The sequence below is a fragment of the Delphinus delphis genome, chromosome 2, assembly GCF_949987515.2.
Source record: "Delphinus delphis chromosome 2, mDelDel1.2, whole genome shotgun sequence".
In the NCBI taxonomy this organism is placed as follows: Eukaryota; Metazoa; Chordata; class Mammalia; order Artiodactyla; family Delphinidae; genus Delphinus; species Delphinus delphis.
The window spans coordinates 12,771,768-12,791,517 of NC_082684.1; the positions used below are offsets into that span (position 1 = coordinate 12,771,768).

Genomic DNA, 19,750 nt, shown 5'->3' on the forward strand with positions numbered 1-19,750 from the left:
ATAACTGTTGAGCTATTACTATTTAAAAAAGAAACCACAAACCACCACTCTTCAAAACCCCAAACCAAAAACCACATGAAAAAGAAAGGCTGGATCTAACTTTGGGGGACTCTGGTTATCAGGGAGGAAGAGAAACAGTGGGGGATGGGGGAGGGGCTGGAGAAAATGTAGTCAGACACATGCGGGAAAACAAGGTAACAGTCATGGACACGAGAGAAGATGAGTCATCAATGGTCAACACTTCAAAGAGACAAAGGAACAGTTAGAATGGAGTAAAGGGCATTGTATTTGGCCATGAGATCACTAGGAAACTTAGGGAGCACCATCTTGGATGACTGGTGGGGACATCGTGAGATTTCAGAGGGTTAAGGCGGGACTAGGTGGTAACTGACACATACTCACTGAGAGGCCTGATGGAGGGAGGAGGACAGTGGAAGCCGCTAGGGCAAAAGGACAACAATTCCCGCCTTCTAGGGTGGGAGGACCTGTGTAGTGGAGCTTCTGCCCGATACCGTTCTTCGGCGTTGGCTGCCATTTTAGTTTTCGGATTGCTTTGGGCCAAGTTTGGACAATATAAGAAGTGAAAGACTTTACTAGTACTGAGGAAGTAGAAAGAGAAGGTAATGATGGAAGGGCCCAGGGAGTTCTGGAGTGTTCCTGAGGAGCTAAGACGAAGGGCGGGAACCAGCCTTGTAAGTCAGGGGTAGCAAGGCTTGGCCAGCTGGAGGCAATGAGGGCTCCAGAACCAGATAGGCTCGGTTTGGGCTTCCATCTGGACTGTTTATTGTCGGTGTGGCTCTGATCTCTCTGGGTCTGTTTCTTCCTCTGCCAAATGGAGAGTTTCCTCTTTGACAGAGTTATTGTGGGGGGGTCAAAGGAGAGAGTGTGTGTAGACACCAGCATAACCGTAGACAGTTCATAGTCCCCTTCCGCGTTTTGCATTCACTGCTAGAAAGGCACTACAATGTAGTTATTTTTGGACAGTGAAAAAATTTAATATTAATCGTCAAAAATTTATTTAATATTAATCGTCAAAATCTATCATTAAAGGTCGAATTTTGTGAATTTTCCCTCCAATTTGAAGCATTACCTTTTTTAAAAAAAATAGCCCATCTGTCTTCCAACCCACGGCATTGTGAGCAAACTGAGTTTCATTGGAGCCAGGAAAGTCCCATTCAGCCGGTGATAACCTCTTACATTTATCCTGCAATTTAGCTTTGCACAGTGGCAGTATCATAGCCAACGAGGTTTATCGGAGGCACGATTACTGCTGATTGAAAACTTTTCCCTCTACTACAGTTTACACGTCGTAAGTCGTTCTTTAGTTGTATTGTATTTGATTCTGATGCTGGGAGAAGAGGCAGAGGTTGGGATCCTTATTTTGCAACTAAAAACCAAAAACAAACAAAAAACACTTAGGAAGGGAAGTGCTGAGAAACTAACCAGACTCACTTGGTAGTTCATGCTCACAAATCGCATTTTCTTTTTTAAAACAGAGTTGCTAAATCGGGAATGCGATTAAAACGTGCATTTTGATATTAGGACAGTTGACAAAGCCTCTCACCCAGTCTTTGTGGAGAAGTTGGGGAAATGTGATCTGAGTGGAGTGGGTGGCACCCTGAATTAGACAATCAGCAGTGGCCCCAAAATGTTGAAGAAAGAAATGGATCAGTGCCAACCTGGACAAAGTGCTTCACTCCAGCGCCTGTCCCAGTAAATTTTTTATTGATAACTCTGATAAAGTCACAGAAGTCAAGGTCAACATATCTGTAGTTGTTAAAGCTGGAAGTGATACTTAATACTTTAGATAGGAGAATTCATCTTGAAAAAGATCTTGTGCAATGAACAAAAATTTAATAGGGATGCATGCAAAACCTGTTCTCCCTTCAAAAGAATTTGCAACCCAACCGTGGGATGGAGGAGATGGTGTTAAGCAGCCTGTGGACTCCAAGTTGCTTCATTGGTGCAAGTTCAGTGCAAACCAAGAACTGATGCAGCCCAGGGAGGAGGAGACAGACCAGGCTGCCGCAGGGTCACGTGTCACAAGGGTCACGTGACACCGGCGGGGCAGGGTTGGGGTTGGCGTTGTTCAGCCTGGGGAAGAGGATACCAGCCGGGTCAAGGGGTAGAACTGTTTTCACGAAAAGGCAGTTGGTTGCGTCGTAGAAGAGGGACTAGCCCGTGGCTGCTGAGGGGAGAATTAGAATCCATGGAAGGTAGTTCCACATAGGGAAGCAGATTTGGATTCAATACACGACAGAACTTTTCCAGCAATTTGACCTGCTCAACAGTGAGTGGGGCTGTTTTGTCCGTGGAAGTGGATAATTAACCAGTTATTAAAGATATTTGGGACAGGAGTGTGTAGGGGTGGGAATTTAGACACAGTGACAATCACGAGGATAACTAACTTTTATTTCATTCCCACAGCTGCCCTGAGAGGTAAATAGTATCTCCATTTTGCAGGTGAGGAAACTGAGATGCCTAGAGGTTAAGTGACTTGTCCAAGGTCACCCAACAGGTAAGTGGCAAAATCAAGACTCAGAATTTTATTGGAACTCTTATTCTCTCCCCTCTTCCAACCCTACAGTTTTAAGGTGGGAGCAATCTCTGGTCCAAGATGGGTCTCTGGACAGTTTTGCTTTCAAGGCTCTCCATTTGCTCATGTAGAGAACAGTCATACTGATTTCCTCTCCCTCCTTATCCTTCAGAAGGGTTGATAGTATAAGTGAAGTAATGGACTAAGTCATTTAAAACTCTTCCTAGGGACTTCCCTGGTGGCACAGTGGTTAAGACTGTGCTCCCAATGCAGGGGACCTGGGTTCGATCCCCAGTTGGGGAACTAGATCCCACATGCATGCCACAACTAAGAGTGCCCATGCTACAGCTAAGGAGCCCACGAGCTGCAACTAAGACCCGGCACAACCAAATAAATAATAAATATTTTTTAAAAACGCCAAAAAACAAACAAAAAATACCTCTTCCTTACCCCACCAAAGAGCTCTACACAAATAGAGTATATTATTAAATTAACCTCATATTTTGAATAGGTACAAAATATGGTACATGGTACACAATTCAAATTATAGTAAAAGGTGAGCAGGGAAGGGCTAATTCTCCTCTCACATCTCTTCCCCAGCCGCCTACCCAATTTCCTTCCTAGGAGGCAAACAATGCTAACAGCTTCTCCTATATCCTTCTGGAGAGGTCTTCTCTATACACATGCAAGCAAGAACTTGTGTATATACATTATTCTCAAACGGTGGCATGCTTTACACACAGTTCTACAACTTATTGTTACACTTATTAATGTACTACTTTGATCGATGTGAAATTGCCGATATTCGACAATTTTGACCTACAAAATTTATTGCAAGTCTTTCAATACCAGCCCATAAGGAACTCCTTCAGTCTTTTTCTTTTTTAAAATAAAGTGTAACATACATAAGACTTCACAAATCTTAAGTGTACACACCCCTGTGGAACCAGCATCCAGATGAATAATTAGAATATTACCAGCACCCAGAAGGTCCTTTGTGCCCCCTCCCAGTGACTACCTCATTTTGACTTCTGTATCAAAGGTGTCATCCAGTATGTCCTCTTATATGTCCACTGTTTTGTATTGGTTGCACAATAGTCTATTTTGGGAAGTCCCTTACTTTAACCCTATCGATGCCTAATTGATGGATAAGGCTCTTTATACTCTTTTTGCTATTCCAAGCAATGGGAGCAAGGAATAACCTTGTAAATATAATATATTTTTAAAATATTTTATTATGGGAAACGTACAACACATATAAAGTAAATAGAATAGTATAATGGACACTCAGCTTCAACAACTATCAACAGTTTGCCTTTCTCGTTGAATGTATTTTCATAAGTAGGATTCCGTTTACTTACAAAAAAAAAATGCCCTTTAGGAAGGCTAAATATGCAGACTTTGGAGGCTCAGCAGAATCAGTGAATAGCTGTGTGACCATGGGGAAGTTACCTAACCTCTCTTAACCCCCTCCAGTACAATGGAGGTAATAATTCCTACTGCACAGAGTTATCATGAGGAGAAAGGACCTCACCAGTGCTTTCCCAGCTGGAGGTAGGGCTGTGTTGTGGAGCCCAAAGGAAGGTGCAGGTGGGGAAGCAGGGGCCTGGACTACTGCCAATCCATTTTCATGTTTTAAAGAATAGTGTCTTTGGTAAGATTTCATTTGATAAAAAGGGATCTAATGCTTTAAAAAAAGGAAAAGAAAGAAAGAAAAAGAAATAGTGTGAAACCACCAATACAACAAATATAAAGGACTTACCAAAGAGCTTTTGTTATTATTATTTATCCATCATTCTGGTTTCCCTGACTGTCATTTTGTCTTTTCAACTCACCTTGTTACTTGTTAAAATCACTTTCAAGCCAAGGGACATTTTTTTTTCAATTAAAAATGTCCAGCTTTATTGAGATATCGTTGACATATAACATTGTGTAAGTTTAAGGTGTACAACATGTTGATTCGGTCCATGGACAATTCTTAAAGCAAGAACAGGCCCCCGAGAATCAGGGCCTGAGGGCGGGCCTGGGAGAGTGTCCTCCCCAAGGTTTGCATTGCACAAGCTGACGTCCTGAATAAGTGTCAGCCAATTTCCATCCTCCTCCTCTTTCCCATCCCCTCAGGCTCCCCACCCCTTCTTCTGGAAAATCGTGAGTCTCCTGCCGCTTACCCCAAGCCTCTGCTTCGTTGGGTCTGGTTTCCCAATAAATCAAGACTCTAGTCCCTGTCGCTGTGTTTGTCATGAGTTCAAGTTCTTCCTCTCCCAGAGGGGAATAACTTTCATGGGTGTCCCAATGCCATGACCAAGTGCAGATGCTCTGGATCCCCACCCCCGCCTCAGCCACGACCGCCCAGCCTGGGGACCTCCTCCCCGGGTGGGAAGTAAAGGGTCAACAGGTCCTCCCAGCCGCCCCCCCCCCCCGCCCGCCACACCCCACCCTCCTGCACTTGCCCGCCAATCGCCTCCCGTAGAGATGCTGGGAGCCTGAGTGTGGCTGCGCTGCCGCCCGGGAAAGGGCTCTCCTCCCAGCACTGAGCACTTGGTCCTGGCAGACGCCCCAAGATTGTTGTGAGGCGTCTAGCCAGTTGGTGAGTGCTGTAATCTGAACCAGCTGTGTCCAGACTGAGGCCCCATTTGCATTGTTTAACATACTTAGAAAATGAAGTGTTCATTTTTAACATTCCTCCTCCAATTGGTTTAATGCTGAATTACTGAAGAGGGCTAAGCAAAACCAGGTGCTTTCTCTGTCAGCTCTCCAGTGGCTCGGAGGACCCAGGCTCTCCCCTTGTCCTCTCCTCGCCTCGCTCGTCCCCCCTGGAATAAAAGTATCGGCGAGCCCCACAGGCCCAGAGGAGGCCGAAGTTCAGGAACTGCTCCGAGGGTCCCGCGCTGAGAGCTCTCCATCTTTTCCCCCTTGCTTCTCCTGCCCACGCGTCTTGGACATGCCAGGATTTAAAAGGTACGTTCTCTGCTCCGGACTTTTTCCTCCAGGGTCTGGAAACCTTACTGCAAACCCGATGGGTGGAAAATGGCTATGGCCGTGATTCAGGCTGTGTCAGGATGTTGGAAAAGGCATTAGCTAGTGATGCAATGATATTGTTAATTGTAAAAAGCTGCGCCTCTGTAATTTCCATCTTGAAGCCTTCTTTTGGGAGTGGGTATTTTATAAGACAGTTTCAGAAGCCAGCATCCGACAGAGGTCGGCAAAAATCTCAGAGCCTGATTCTTTCTTTCTTTTCCGAAAGGGCAGCAAATTTGTGTGCCGTTTAAATTTTTTTTTAAGTTTTTTTTTTTTTTTTTAATTTGAGAGATCAATTACTAGTTCACTAGCAATTATTTTGCTGCATCGGCTGTTGGACAAGCGAACGGGCTAGCTGCACATCCCGGGGCTGGATTTGCTCTATGTCTGTGTGGGATTCTCAAAGGGCATGCGACCCAGAAGTCTCGAGCCAATGAAAAGTGGGGACTGCAGACAGAAATGCATGTAAGCAAACATTTTGATATTCCTTAAGGAAATTGAAGTTCCAGTCAAGGGATCGTTAAAGCTTAAAGAATTTTATCTAGATTACATCTGCAGTTTTTATCCAGCGCACTCTTGAAAACGTAGCTGCTTTAGACAAAGTGTGTGTGTGTGCATGCGTGCGTGTGTGTTGTGTGTCTGTGTGTCTGTGTGTGTGTGTGCGTGTGTGTGCTGAAAACGAAGCTGTAATCCTGTCATCCTGGATCGGGGACCAGCACTTCTTGAACAGACAGCCCTGAGATTCAGTTGGTCCCCCACCTCCATCCCCACGTCCACCCCCGCCCAGCTTTCCTCCACTTGAGGATGGAGCCCAAAATGGGTGGACCCACCTGCTTTTGAAAGTTCCGGGGACCAGTTTTGAACATCAAAGGATCCCCAAATTTCTTATAGTTAATTAATTTTGGAGTTTTCTAGAGTTTTTCATGACAAAGTGCAGCTATGGGTGACGCTGTGAGAGCAGCAATGCTTGGATGTTATGTCATTTTTGGGAAACCGTCTCAGTTAAGCCTGGAGCTTACTTGGCCCCCAGGCCCCAGCTGTGGCCCTTGCAGGAGGCCGGGCTTGAGATGGGCTTTCTCAGAGGAGACCTGTCCCTAGCCAAAGAGGATTGCCCTCTAGCCAAAGGGAGTAGGGGAGGTGGGGTAGGGGGAGAAATGGGTTAGCATGCCTTTTCCACTAGGTCTTGAAGTCCACTGCGTTGTCAGCCTGTCCTGTCTCCAACAAAAACGAGACAGGGTTTTATAACCAACCGAAAGGAAACTTCATGTGAAGAAACAGGAAAACGTTGAAATTCATAATATACAGCCTGGAAAATAAATTTGTTATTGTTCTTTCATTCCTTCCAGATATAAATCTGGCTGTTGTGAATATCAAAAAGCCCTGGGATTTGGCTCTGCACTTTATAAGGTCAGAGCTGTCTCCAGTGTTCTAGAATCTGGCTCACACAGGCACTCAGATGAAAGGAAAACTTGTGGGCTTCCAGGGTCTTTATTCTTTGGATTGAGGACTCGATGAAGGAAGTGGGCTTGCCTCTCCCAACACCACATTAGAGTCCTGTTTCCTCTGGATGTCACCTTAATTCTGGGGCCCTCCAAGTACCCCAGCGTTGCTGATTCATATGCGCCTTCTGTCATGGATTGAGTGAGTTTTGCAGTCTATTGAACGCTCTTTTTCTGAAGGGAGGGATTGTCAAGTGAAGGTATACATTGACAGTAACAGGTCACTAAATCCAACCAGGTGCCAGGTCCACTGAATTACTGAAGAAGCCTTTGAGATCACCTCCTCCAGGAAGCCTTCCCTGACCTTCCATTCCCTACCCGCAGCCTGGCTCTCCTGGCACTCAGTGGGCATTTCTATCAGTGCCCTAACCAAAGGGTATAGACATTGTTGGTTCACGTGGCTCCCCCACCAGCTCTCCAGGGCAGCATCTGGGTCATAGTTTTGTAGTTTTTCTGCCTACCTAGGGTCCCTGCTCACAGCTAGTAACTACTCAGATAAACCCCTGTTGAACTCAGTAATAACAGCACCAAATAAAGCTCTGTGTTTGCATAGATTTTTTTAACCACCTTAACAATTTTCAAGTGTCCAGTTCGTAGTGTTAAGTACATTCACAGTGTTGCTCAGTCAACCTCCAGAACTCTTTTCATCTTGAAAAATTGAAATTCTATACCCATAAACACCTCCCTAATCCCTCCTCCCCCTGCCCCTGACACCCACCATTCTGCTTTCTGTCTATAATTTTGATTGCTGTCAATCCTTCATATAAGTGGAATCAAACAGTATCTGTCTTTTTGTGGCTGGCTTATTTCACTTAGCATAATGTCCTCAGGGTTCATCCATGTTGTAGCACTTGTCAGAGTTTCTTTCCTTTTTAAGGCTGAATAGTATTCCATTGCATGTATATAACACATTGTTTATTCATCTGTTGATGGACACTTGGGTTGCTTCCACCCTTTGGCTATTGTGAATAATGCTGCTATGAGCATGGGTGTACAAATATCTCTTTGAGACCTTGTTTTCAATTCTTTTGTATATATACCTAGAAGTGGGATTGCTGGATCATATAGTAGTTACATTTTTAATTTTCTGAGGAACCTCCAGACTGTTTTCCATAGTGGCTGCACCAACATACATTCCCACCAACAATGCACAAGGGTTCCAGTTTCTCCACACCCTCACCAGCTTTTGGCTCTTTTGGTTGTAGCCATCCTGTTGGATGTGAGGTGGTATTGATTTTTTATCTTTAAAGCTAATTGGCGACCACGATTTTGTTGGATAGCAGCTTGTGAATGATGAAGAGTAGAAATCGCAGGATCAGGGCTTGGTGGCTTATGCAGAAACACAGTTTACTGACACCTCCTCCTAAGTGTCAGCTGTGCTCCTTCTTGGGGCTGCCCAGGTCCCCGCGTCCTCTCCTCCATCAGGGTCTGTGTGAGGCGCACTCTGGGAGCACATGCGTTCCTTCCCCCTGACACCTCTGTTCCGTGGAGCTCACGTGCTTCACGTTTGTACTTTCCTTTCCTCTCATCATCCGAGGGCACGACGGCTTCTTCACACTGTGGTCATTTCAGAATGAAGACGTTCAAAACTCAGGCAGGTCCCCTGTGTCAGGAGTAAAGGCCAAGCAGCTGGTGAATACATTGTTAATACCATGGCGGTGGGCGTTAGATTTGGAGCAGCAAGACCCTTTATTTATAAAAATGCCACCGAACACATTATCCCAACATATGAAACCAGTGGAGGGGGCACGGTTCTCTTTGGGGTGGTTGGGGCATCTGGAGTTTCCCCGGCCTCTCTGGAGCATCGCCCCCCATCCCCCTGCCCAAAGACAAGCACGAGGTGAAGTCATCATTGTAAACACACAGGCAGCGCGAGAGGCACGTGTTACCCCAGACCTGGGTCCTGGGAGCATCCTGAGCATTTATATTGACTTCTTGCTCCTCCACAGGATACTCACTGTGACCATTCTGGCTCTCTGTCTTCCAAGTCCTGGGAATGCACAGGTAAGACTTTTATTTTGTTACTTATCAGGAAGTGCGTTAAAAACCAGGGCGAGGGTGTCCAGCCACGCATTGTGTTGTTTACCTAAACCGAGCTCTTCATTGTACAGAGATTAAAGCTGGGGCTCAGGGAAGTTGAGACTTGCCCCCGGTGACATAGTATATAAGTGGCAGGGCTGGACCTCGGTGTCCTGGTTCCCAATCCAAGACTCTTATAATCAGATCATGCTGCCTCATTTCTGTCCCTTTGGTGGGGCTGGGGGTCTTGACTTAGTGTGTTAAAAAGTCAAGCGTGTTCTAGTGTTTCTGGGCAGTGGTGCCCCTTGGGTGCCTGCGTGTGGCCCACGTGGGTGTGTGTGGCCGACATGCAGTTGTGAGGCATCTCAGCGCCCAACCCATGAGGACCCACCTCTGGCCCGGACCCCTGGGAGGAGCGTGTAGGGGGAGCTTGGGCTCCTGGGTGGCTGTGCAGAGAAGCCTGCACCATCCCTGACTTTACAAAGTGACGGTTGTGTCAGCCCTTGAGAAATGTGGACAGATCCCTCCTGAGGAGCTCAGGGCAGCCCCTTTGCATCTCTAGCTCAGAAATGAGAGAAGCCCCACCTCTGAGCAGGGCTGAGGGGCCATGTAGTCAAATGGAAATGCACATTCATTTGCATGAACATATAGAAGACATTACAAAGTCACCAACACAGCCTCTCTAACAGTGGGTTACAGCTCAACAGTTCAGAGCCCTGAAATGGAACCAACAAAAATCTCACTAAGTAGACTGATGGTCTCCCAGACTTTCAGGGTATAGGAGGGAAATCTTAGAATTTCAATTCATATTTATTTTGATCACACCCTTTAAATGTTTTTTCCCTTCATATTAAGAATTTTGAAATATATTTCATTGGAGGTGGAAAGAATCTTGGGAAGAGTACCAAAGGCTTTTAGACCTTGGAAGGACCTTGGCGTCCTCTGATCTAGCTCTGTGGTGACAGTTAACATCTAGATCCAGAGAGGGCGCGGGTTATAGTATAGTGTTTATTGTACTGTAGGCACTTTACATGCACTAACAATTTAGTCCTTACAACCACTCAGAAGTAAGTAGTATCCTCTCCATCTTACAGATGAGGAAACTGAGGCATAGAAAAGTTATGCAGTGAATAGGGGCTAGAGTGAGAATTTGAAGCCAGGCAGTGGGCTTGAACCCACGCCTGCACGTAGTTGGTGAGCCAGGGCTGCAACTCGAGTCTCTTGGTTTCCTGAACTTCACGGCGCTACCTCCTGGCTCATCCGCTCCATTTCTTTGGCCCCAAGGCCCCACTCCCAGGAATGCAGGCTAAATCCATCATCTCCACAAACCAGCGCATAGCTCAGGGAAGTTGAACCCCATAAACCGTAGGGAAGGCCAGGGAAGGGACCCCCACGGGCAAAACCACACCTCCTTGACTTATTCCTATAACATGTCAGCTCTAGGGGTGATTGTTGAGCCCATGAGATTTTTCTAAATGCATGAAGTTGTAACTCAAGTTGTATGTGAAGCCTGCAGCCCTCAGGGACTTTTGAGACCTGGCGGTCTCTGGAAGCATCTCATCTTTGTGTAATTGTCTTCCTGAGGTTAAAATGGAAGAATTTCCCCAATTCTATTTTTCTTAAAAAACTGACTACCTCACTGTGCAGATTTATTTTACACACAGACCTCGTAATCAGGTCGAGGATTTCATGGGGGGCGAAGAATTCATGCCGGGCGCTGCAAAGGGGTTAAATAGCACCCAAAGAAAGAGAGTGGTTGCCCTTAAAAGCAGTCCTGTCCTCTCTCAGAAAGGGCTGAGCACAGGGCAAGCCTCACTGGGCAGATCAGATGCGATTAGTATTGCTCTTCATGACCAGAGCAGGGAGAAGTCCCCATAACCATCTGCTAAAAATGGGCGTTCTGAAGCAATGATGCAGGGGCTTAAAAAGTAATGCTAAAGTGTAAAATGATTGTAAGAAAATACCCAAAAAAAGGGACAAATAGAGGTTATAACACAGAGGTTGGTATTATAAATGCCTTGTTTCTTTACCCATTTTCCATACCTCCTGTGATGCAGTTAGAATACTTTTATAGTGAAAGAAAAAAAAAAAGGTAAGTAAGCAGAATGACCTCTCCTGTTTCTCTCTCTCCCTTCCTGCAGCAACAATGCACTAACGGCTTTGACCTGGACCGCTCATCAGGACAGTGTTTAGGTAGGAGGCCACTGAAGATCCTTCTCTGGGTGGGGTGCAGGGACAGCCCAATCACAGGACCATTTCTGTCTCAGCCGTCACTCAGTATTGTCAAATCTGTATCAGCCTTGCCCATGGAAGAAAACAGTGCCACGGGATGGTTGACATCAACGACACCCTTCCATTGATCACCTTCTTTGTGCCTGGCACTGGGTAAGCCCTGCGACAGGGCAGAGATGAGGAAGAATTGATCCCCAGCCTCAAGGAGCTCTCCATCTGTATCAGTTTCCTAGGGCTGCCTTTACAAATGGCCACAAGCCTTAGTGGCTTAAACAACACAAATATATGATCTCACAGGCGCACAGGTCAAAAGCCCGATGGGAGTTCTACCAGGCTAACATCGAGGTGATGGCAGGGCAGTGTTCTTTTCTGGAGGCTTGAGGGAAGAATCCACTTTCTTGCTCATGCATATTGTTGGCAGAATTCAGTTTCTGTTTTTTAAAAATTGAGATGTAATTGACATACAACATTGTGTAAGTTTAAGGTGTGCAATGCGTTGACTTGATATACTTATATATTACAATGTGATGACCACCGTAGCTTAGCTCACACCTCCCTCGCATCACATAATTACCATTTCTTTTTTGTGGTGAGAACATTCAGGATTTACTCTCTTAGTATTTTTCAAGTATGCAATACAGTGTTGTTCATTATAATCACAGTAGTGTGCATTATTTCCTTCCAGTTAGAAGTTATCTTCTAACTGGAAGTTTGTACCCTTACATCTCCCCATTTCCCCCACCCCTCCAGCCCCTGATAACCACCATTCTATTCTCTATTTCTGTAAGTTTGGCTTTTTGGATTCCACACATAAGTGATATCATGTAGCATTTGTCTTTCTCTGTCTGCCTTATTTCACGTAGCATAATGCCCTCAAGGTTCTTCCATGTTGCTGCAAATGACAGGTTTTCCTTCTTTCTCATGGCTGAGTAATATTCATATGATTATTATTAATATTATATTATTCATATGATGATAATATTAATAATATCACATCTATCTATCCATCTATCCATCCCAAATCTTTATCCACTGATGCACATTTAGGTTGTTTCCATATTTTGGCTGTTGTGAATAGTGCTTCAATCAGCATGGCAGTACAGATATCCCTTCAAGATTCTGTTTTCATTTCCTTTGGATATATACCCAGAAGTGGAATTGCTGGATCACATGGTATTTCTAGATTTAATTTTTGGAGGGACCTCCACACTGTCTTCCATAGTGGCTGCATGGATTTACATTCCCACAGAATTCAGTTTCTTGTGGTTGTAGGACTGAGGCCCCTGGTTCCTTGCTGGCTGTCGGCTGAAGGCCTTTCGCAGTTCCTAGAGGCCACCCTCTTCCTTGGCTCGTGGCCCCCTCCTCCATCTTCAAAGCCAGCAAGTTAAGTCCCTCACATGTTTCTGTTGCCTCATTTCTCTGACCAGTCCTTCTGCCTCTTCTTCTACTTTTAAGGATTTGTGTGATTTCACTGGGCCCACTCAGATAATCCTAGAGAATTCCCCCATCTCAAGCTCTTCTTTTTTTTTTTAAGATTATTATTATTATTATTTTTAAGAGAACCCTTTTTAAAAAAATTTTATTTATATTTGGCTGTGTTGGGTCTTTGCTGCAGCCCACCAGCTTTCTCTAGTTGTGGCTACTCTTTGTTGCAGTGTACGGGCTTCTCACTGCTGTGGCTTCTCGTTGCGGAGCACGGGCTCTAGGCGTGCGGGCTTCAGTAGATGTGGCATGCAGGCTCATAGTGTGGCTCACGGGCTCTAGAGCACAGGCTCTGTAGTTGTGGCGCACGGGCTTAGTTGCTCCATGGCAGGTGGGCTCTTCCCGGACCAGGGCTCGAACCCGTGTCCCCTGCATTGGCAGGCGGATTCTCTTAACCACTGTGCCACCAGGGAAGTCCCCATCTCAAGGTCTTCTGATTAGCAACTTTAATTCCATTCCATCCATACCTAATTCCCCTTTGCCATGTAACCTAATGTAGCCACAGGTTCCAAGGAAGAGGACAGACATTTTGGGGCTGTTCTCCTAGCGCTCCCTCTAGTGGGAGAGGTAGGTCTAGATGGAGTAAACTGTACAGGGTAGAATAAAGTCACTGTCAAGATGAGGTAAAAGCAATCAGTCCTGCAGAAGTAGGGGAGAGAGTGATGCCTTACGTCTGAGGTCAATAAAGAAAGCCTTCACGGAGGTCACATTTGAATTGGGTATTGAAGGATGAATAGGATCCTGAGAAATAGCATCCCAGGTAGTAGGAACAGCATAAGCAAAGATCAGGGCATTGAGAAGACATTCAGAGTATAGACTAGTTTGTTGTGGATGGAGCATAGAGTATAGAAAAGGAATAAGGCTCTCCCCTCGGGGATATATTTACCTTTTTAATGATATTTGATTTAGGCCAAATCATTTGTAGTCTCTGAGCTTAGTTAGGGTTGAAAAGAATGATGGGTGGTGGGGAAAAAGCCTTGCCTTGGAAGCTCTAGGCTCATACTTTGACTTAAGGTGAAGGGGGTTGAGAATGTGCCAAGGGATGCAGAGAGGGACGGCAGCCGTCTTTTGTGGCCCACCAGTTTTAATGACGCTTTCAGGCTTACAGTTAGAAAATGGGACTCCATGCTTCCCTTTCCCGAGGCGGGAGTTGGCACGAGTCTCAGATGAGGTGGCTGGAGTGAGCGGTCAGGGTTCAGGCCTCTCTCTCCCAGCCTCCAGCCCCACATGGAGCAGACCCCAAGGCTGGTGGGAAGCCCCGGTGCGGGGGGTCAGGGCAGCTGCTCACGCTGGCGCCTCAGTTCAGGCCTCCCCTGTCCCTGGCCCCGCAAGGCTGATTTTCTAGAGAACCTACCCCCCTGCCACTCCCACACCCCGCTCTAGACACAACAAGCAGAGCACCAGCCTGGCTGGAAACGGGCCCTGTTTGTTGGCACGGTGTGAGCCGAGTCTCAAGTAAGTCTCTGCTTTCCTAATAAGAAACTAGCTCTCGGCCAAGCCTTGTCTTTCTGGATGCAGCGGACTCTTTCTCCCCGCCCAGCTGTTACTTGGAGTAGAAGTGGGTACAATTATTAGGTCCATCCCAGCGTTTCCCGAGTGTCATATGGACACAAAAGAATACCTGAGATGTTTTTAGGTGGTACATCCACAGGTAAACCATCTTTATTTTAATAGTTATATATTTATTTTTACTTACCTCCTATTTTTGATCATTGATAGGGTTTTTTTCATTTGCTGTCGTGACGTAAGATAAAAAAATATGTTTACTTGGGTTTTCTTTTTCTTTCTTTTTTTTTTTATGTGGCCCATTTTTAAAGTCTTTATTGAATTTGTTACAATATTGCTTCTGTTTTATGTTTTGGTTTTTGGGCCCCAAGGCCTGTGGGATCTTAGCTCCCTGACCAGGGATGCAAACCCACACCCCCTGCATTGGAAGGCGATGTCTTAACCACTGGACTGTCAGGGAAGTCCCCACTTGGGTTTTCAGTGTGGGTTCATTTAAGAGAAAAGTATTAAGCATGTGACAGTACAGGTTTTGGTAGCTGTGACCCAAACATCATGATGATGGTATTTGATGGCTGACGTTTGGATGACACTTGTCAGTTTGATTCAATTCAGCCAATATCTGGGGAGTAGCTGCCAGGCCCAGCCCTACATGTTTGGGAGCAGATGCTGGTAAAGAGTGTTTGGGTGTCCTTCATGGCGTTCTTGGTACAGAGCTCTGCTGAAGTTGGCACAGTGTGGCCAAGGGGCCACTAACGCCTGTCCTTTCTGTGGCCCTTGCAGATATTGATGAGTGCCGGACCATCCCCGAGGCCTGCCGAGGAGACATGATGTGTGTTAACCAAAACGGCGGGTATTTATGCATCCCCCGAACAAACCCAGTGTATCGAGGGCCCTACTCCAACCCCTACTCCAACCCCTACTCAGGTCCGTACCCAGCAGCTGCACCCCCGCTGTCAGCTCCAAACTACCCCACGATTTCGAGGCCTCTCATGTGTCGCCTTGGATACCAGATGGATGAAGGCAACCAGTGTGTAGGTGAGTAGCCCAACGTCCTAGGCTTCCTCTCCATTGGTGAAGGCATCGTCCTAGTCTAGCAGGTCAGCCCCAAATGGGAAGTCAGTTCTCATGCAATGAACCAGTGAAACAACCTACGTGGTACACGGTTCTTTCACTCTTAGCAGCCTGTGTCTCTGGGTACCCTCCCACCCAGGGAGGAGTTTAGTGTGCTGTCTTATTGATAGTCCCCCAGAAAGCCAATTTGTTTTTTCTTTATTTTCATCTATCTATCTGTCTATCATCTATGTATCTATCTATCGATCTATGTATCTACCTATCATCTATCATCAATCTGTCATCTATCTATTTCTATCTATGTCTATCTGTCTATCAATCATTCATCTATGTATCTGTCTATCTGCCTTTAGGTCATATCTATCATCTATCTGTTTGAAGACCAAGGTCATGTTTTCTCTCTTCGATAACAAATATGTCTGGTCAGATGCAGTAAGTGAATCCCAGAGAGAAGCTCTAGAAAGGACCAGCTTTCTAGGGTCTTCAGCATTACTCACCCTCGAATGGAACGTTTGCTCCTGAAACAAAAGAAGACTTGAGGGCCAGGGCCAACTGTTCTGGAAAGAAAGTGGGGTCCTTGGGTGGGGACCAGGGTTCTTTGGACCAAAAGGAGCCTCGCTGGTGGGAGCTCATAGCAAGAGTGGACCTTGGGGAGGAAGGAGACGCCATATGCCATGATGTCCCCAGGCTGTTGGCAAGTGGTATGACAGGTGCCCTGGTATGCACTGGTGCTCTGTTGGCCAGTGTGGCCTTGGTGGAGGTTTACCTGGGATCCTCCCTTGTTGCTTCAGCTTTGGCTGGACCAAAACTTTGCGACTGTCTCCAGCTTTGGGAGATGGTCTAGAGTGATGACGGCTGCAAAGGTTTTGATCATGCACCCCATCTGCAAAATCTTTCTGAGCCTGGACCCTTACTATGTGCATGTTTATAAATTACATGCGTATCCTGTTATTGTAATATGGTTGGAGGAGTGTAAAGTATATGTAAGAAATAGAAACATTTAAAGGATGTGATCAAAATAAATATGAATTGAAATTCTAATATTTCCTTCCTATACCCTGAAAGTTTGGTAGACCATTAGTCTACTTAGTGAGATTTTTGTTGGTCCCATTTCAGGGCTCTGTAGTGTTGAGCTGTAACCCACTGTTAGAGAGGCTGTGTTGGTGATTTTGTAATGTCTTCTATATGTTCATGCAAATGAGTGCATTTCCATTTGATGACATGGAAATAATATGCAAACAAGTATCTCTCAGAGCTAAAAGGGAAAATTGGATACACCTTAACTAAACTTCTCTATTCTTACTGGTCTCAAGGGGTGTGTGTGTGTGTATGTGGGGGGGGGTGGGCGGGGAGCTGGCCGAGGGTCACTTTGAACATAGATAAGTGTTCACGGGAAAGAGTAGACTGAATCAAGCCGTGGACTGAAGCACTGGTGGGGAAGATAGTAACGTACTTCCTTAGAACCAGTAGAACAATAGGCCGCTGTAACTGGCAGGGACTTTAACAGTCTTTAACTGCAACCTCTTCCTTTTATAAAAAAGGGAGTGTGGACTCCACCAAGTTAGGTAATTACGGGAGTCCAGCTCTCCTGACAACCAGGCTACGTTTTCCTAACTCACCCATGTGACCTCTCTCGTTCGGTAGAAGAGAAACGATCCCGAAGCAAATGCAGAGAAAGAGAGGTTGGGGGTGGGGTGATGCTCTTCCACGATGTCCTGTGGGGCCGGACAAGCTGAGTGACCATGTGCACGTCTGGAAGTGAGGAAGGGGGTGGAGTGAGCCGCCGAGTCACTCCAGGGTTTCGGGAGGGGCTTCGGATGGCTGTAGGGCTCCCTGATGTCTTGGGCAGTCCTGCAGGCCCCTTTTGGGGAACAGCCTGGAATGGCCACAGGGCTTTCTGAAGCACCCCCCTCCCTCCCACAGCCCTCTTTCCAGGATCCCAGTGCCCTCGAGAATAAGACGCGGCTGGGAACCCTGTTTATCTCCTGGTCCCTGTGACGTCATGCACTTTTTTACAGGCCCCCAACCTGTCACACGGGGGATGTGGAGTCTTCATAATAGCCCTTTTGTAAGGAGAATACGATCCAGGAACCCTAGGAGGACTGGCACCCGGCCCGTCCACTTCCAGAAAGTTCAGCCTTATGCATTCATAAGTCCCGGGTTCCTTCCAACCTCCCTTCACCCCACCCTGCCTTTTCTGGTTTACACAGGTCCTTCTGGGCATTATGAGAGGGGAAGTCATGGGGAGGGGGCCCCAGAAGGACGGGAACAGGGATGAGAGAGGCGGGCCTGGGAACAGGCCACAGGGAAGCAGGGCTCAGAGACGGGGGGAGAGGGGGGAGGAACCAAAGGAACCAAGACGGGGACATTGTTGAAAGGAGAAGCAGGTGATTGGGGTCGTCACTGCCAGAGAAGGAGTGTCCCTTTTTCCCAGAGTGTAGGTCTGATCCTGGGGAGGAAGCTGGAGTAAGCAGCTCCAGTGTGATGGGGAGAATTGGGAAACGCTTCTAAAACTTGGGTGTTCTGCGAGGGGAGGACCACATCTCCAGGGGGCCTTCTTCTCCTCTTCCTCTTCAATGTAGAAAATAATCGACAGTGATGATGGCAGCAGTAGGAATAAAACCAAACATGTAGTGCTGCGTGCCAGGATCTTTACCTGAATGAACATGTTGAATCCTCACCACAACCCCTGCGGTAGGACTATTGTTGTTCCTGTTGGCCCTGAAGCACAGAGAGGTTAAGAATCTGTCCAAAGTCACACAGCAAATGAGGGCTGAGCCAGGACTTGAACCCATTCGGGCTCTGGATGAGGAAACTGAGGCTCAGCGAGGTAAAAGTTTGTTCAAGCCTCTCAAGAGTCAGTCCTGGAGCCATGATGAAAAACTAGGGCCTTCTCTTGCCTTGTTTTTTTTGTAAATAAATTTTTGTTCTGTAAAACTTTGAACCTAGACAAAAGCAGAGAGATCATTATGAGCACTTGTCTACTTTTCACCCAGTTTGGTCATTCTCAACACAGACCCACTCTCATTTCTTCTTTACTCTGACCCAGTGGATCAATTTAAAGCAAATCTCAGGCATCAAATCATTTTATCCTTAAATACTTCAGAATGTATCTCTAAGAGATAAAGCTTCTTTAAAAAATCATAGTCACAATACCATTATCAAACCTACAAAATCAACAATAACTCCTTTTTATCATTAAATATCTGGGTGGGATTCAACTTTCCTTGGTCATTTCGTAAATGTCCCCTTTCTATTGTTTTCTTTTAGAATCAGATCCAAACAAGGTCTACAGATTGCATTTGGTTGACAAATCTCTTAACTATGTCTTAATCTTCTTTGTCTCTCTTACCATGTATGTGTTGAAGAGGCTGAGTCGTTTGTCCTGTAGAATTTCCTGCATTTGGGATATTGCTGCTTGTGTTGTCGGTGTGGTATATAACGTATTCCTTCAACCCCTCTACTTTTCCGTAAACTGGTAATAGTTAAATCTAGAGACTTGATCCAGTTGAAGTTTAAAGTTGGGGGCCAACTGTTTCCTACGTAGTGCCCTTGCTCTTTTGTCCTTTCCATGCCCTGGTTTCTTCCCATAAACTGTAAGTAAGTCTGCCTTAAAAAAGCAAGTGGACACTTTTCACTGAGGTTTTACTCTTTCTGGGTTTTGGACCCACTTTCAAGGTAGCAATTTCCTGCCTTGTCCCCTGCCTCTGCAGGCTGGGCCGGGCCAGGCTCAGAGCCCGGGTCCCTTGAAGCCCTGAGCTTCCTTGTTGACCTCTCTGTTTGGTGTTCCACTTGGGAGGTGACTAGACCCTGCTCTTTCTGGAACAAAGTTTGGCCTCAGATTTGAGTCCACAAGCCCCGAGATGTAAGTCTGGATCACTCAGGACCTTTGCAGGCAGAGTGATGCGGGCAGTAATCCAAGAATTACAGTTCAGGAACCAAGAAGGTTTTTGTCATCAAGAAAACTGGCATCTTGGCTTGTGGGTGCTCAGCACCAGGGCAACTTCCATGAGGGTGGTGGACTCATGGCTGGTTAGACTGTGTCCCCCAGATGCTGGCCCCTTGGGCGATCTGGTGGTCAGCATCTCAGACGATGGAGAGCCAGATAGACATGGTTACTGGCAAAGAGGAAAGGGCTGTTGCAGGAAAGGCAGGATGCTGTGGTGTTAACAGTGTTGGTGCTGAAGACTCAGGGAGGGGTGAGCTGAGCGATTGGGCCCCTGGGATTTGAACCCCCATTAAGGAACCTTTCTATCATCATACTGCCTCTGAGAATAGGACCTCTGGCTAGGGTCCCTGAATGTTAATGCCACTTGTTTACGGGTATTTGTCCCGTTTGGGGCTCGACTCGTCACCACTCTGGGTGGACATTCTTCGTTCTGGCTTT

General features: G+C 46.3%; 1 protein-coding gene and 1 pseudogene across 5 annotated transcripts in view; both read left to right on the plus strand.

The window, feature by feature from the left end:
* Positions 1–1,213: 1,213 nt before the first annotated feature.
* On the plus strand, positions 1,214–1,341 carry LOC132421393 (U4 spliceosomal RNA; annotated as a pseudogene).
* Positions 1,342–2,403: 1,062 nt separating this feature from the next.
* The window catches only part of FBLN5 (fibulin 5), an 85,756-nt gene continuing 68,409 nt past the window's right edge, over positions 2,404–19,750 (plus strand). For 2 of the 5 annotated variants that reach the window (XM_060004029.1, XM_060004033.1), the window contains exons 1-4: positions 5,606–6,019; positions 9,003–9,057; positions 11,214–11,265; positions 15,073–15,327. In XM_060004029.1, the coding sequence (XP_059860012.1) occupies positions 5,964–6,019; positions 9,003–9,057; positions 11,214–11,265; positions 15,073–15,327 (418 nt within the window). In that variant the 5' untranslated portion in view covers positions 5,606–5,963. Of the gene's footprint in view, positions 2,519–5,177; positions 5,495–5,605; positions 6,020–9,002; positions 9,058–11,213; positions 11,266–15,072; positions 15,328–19,750 lie in introns of those variants that run through there. The other 3 variants (XM_060004031.1, XM_060004030.1, XM_060004032.1) reach the window with 3 other exon arrangements.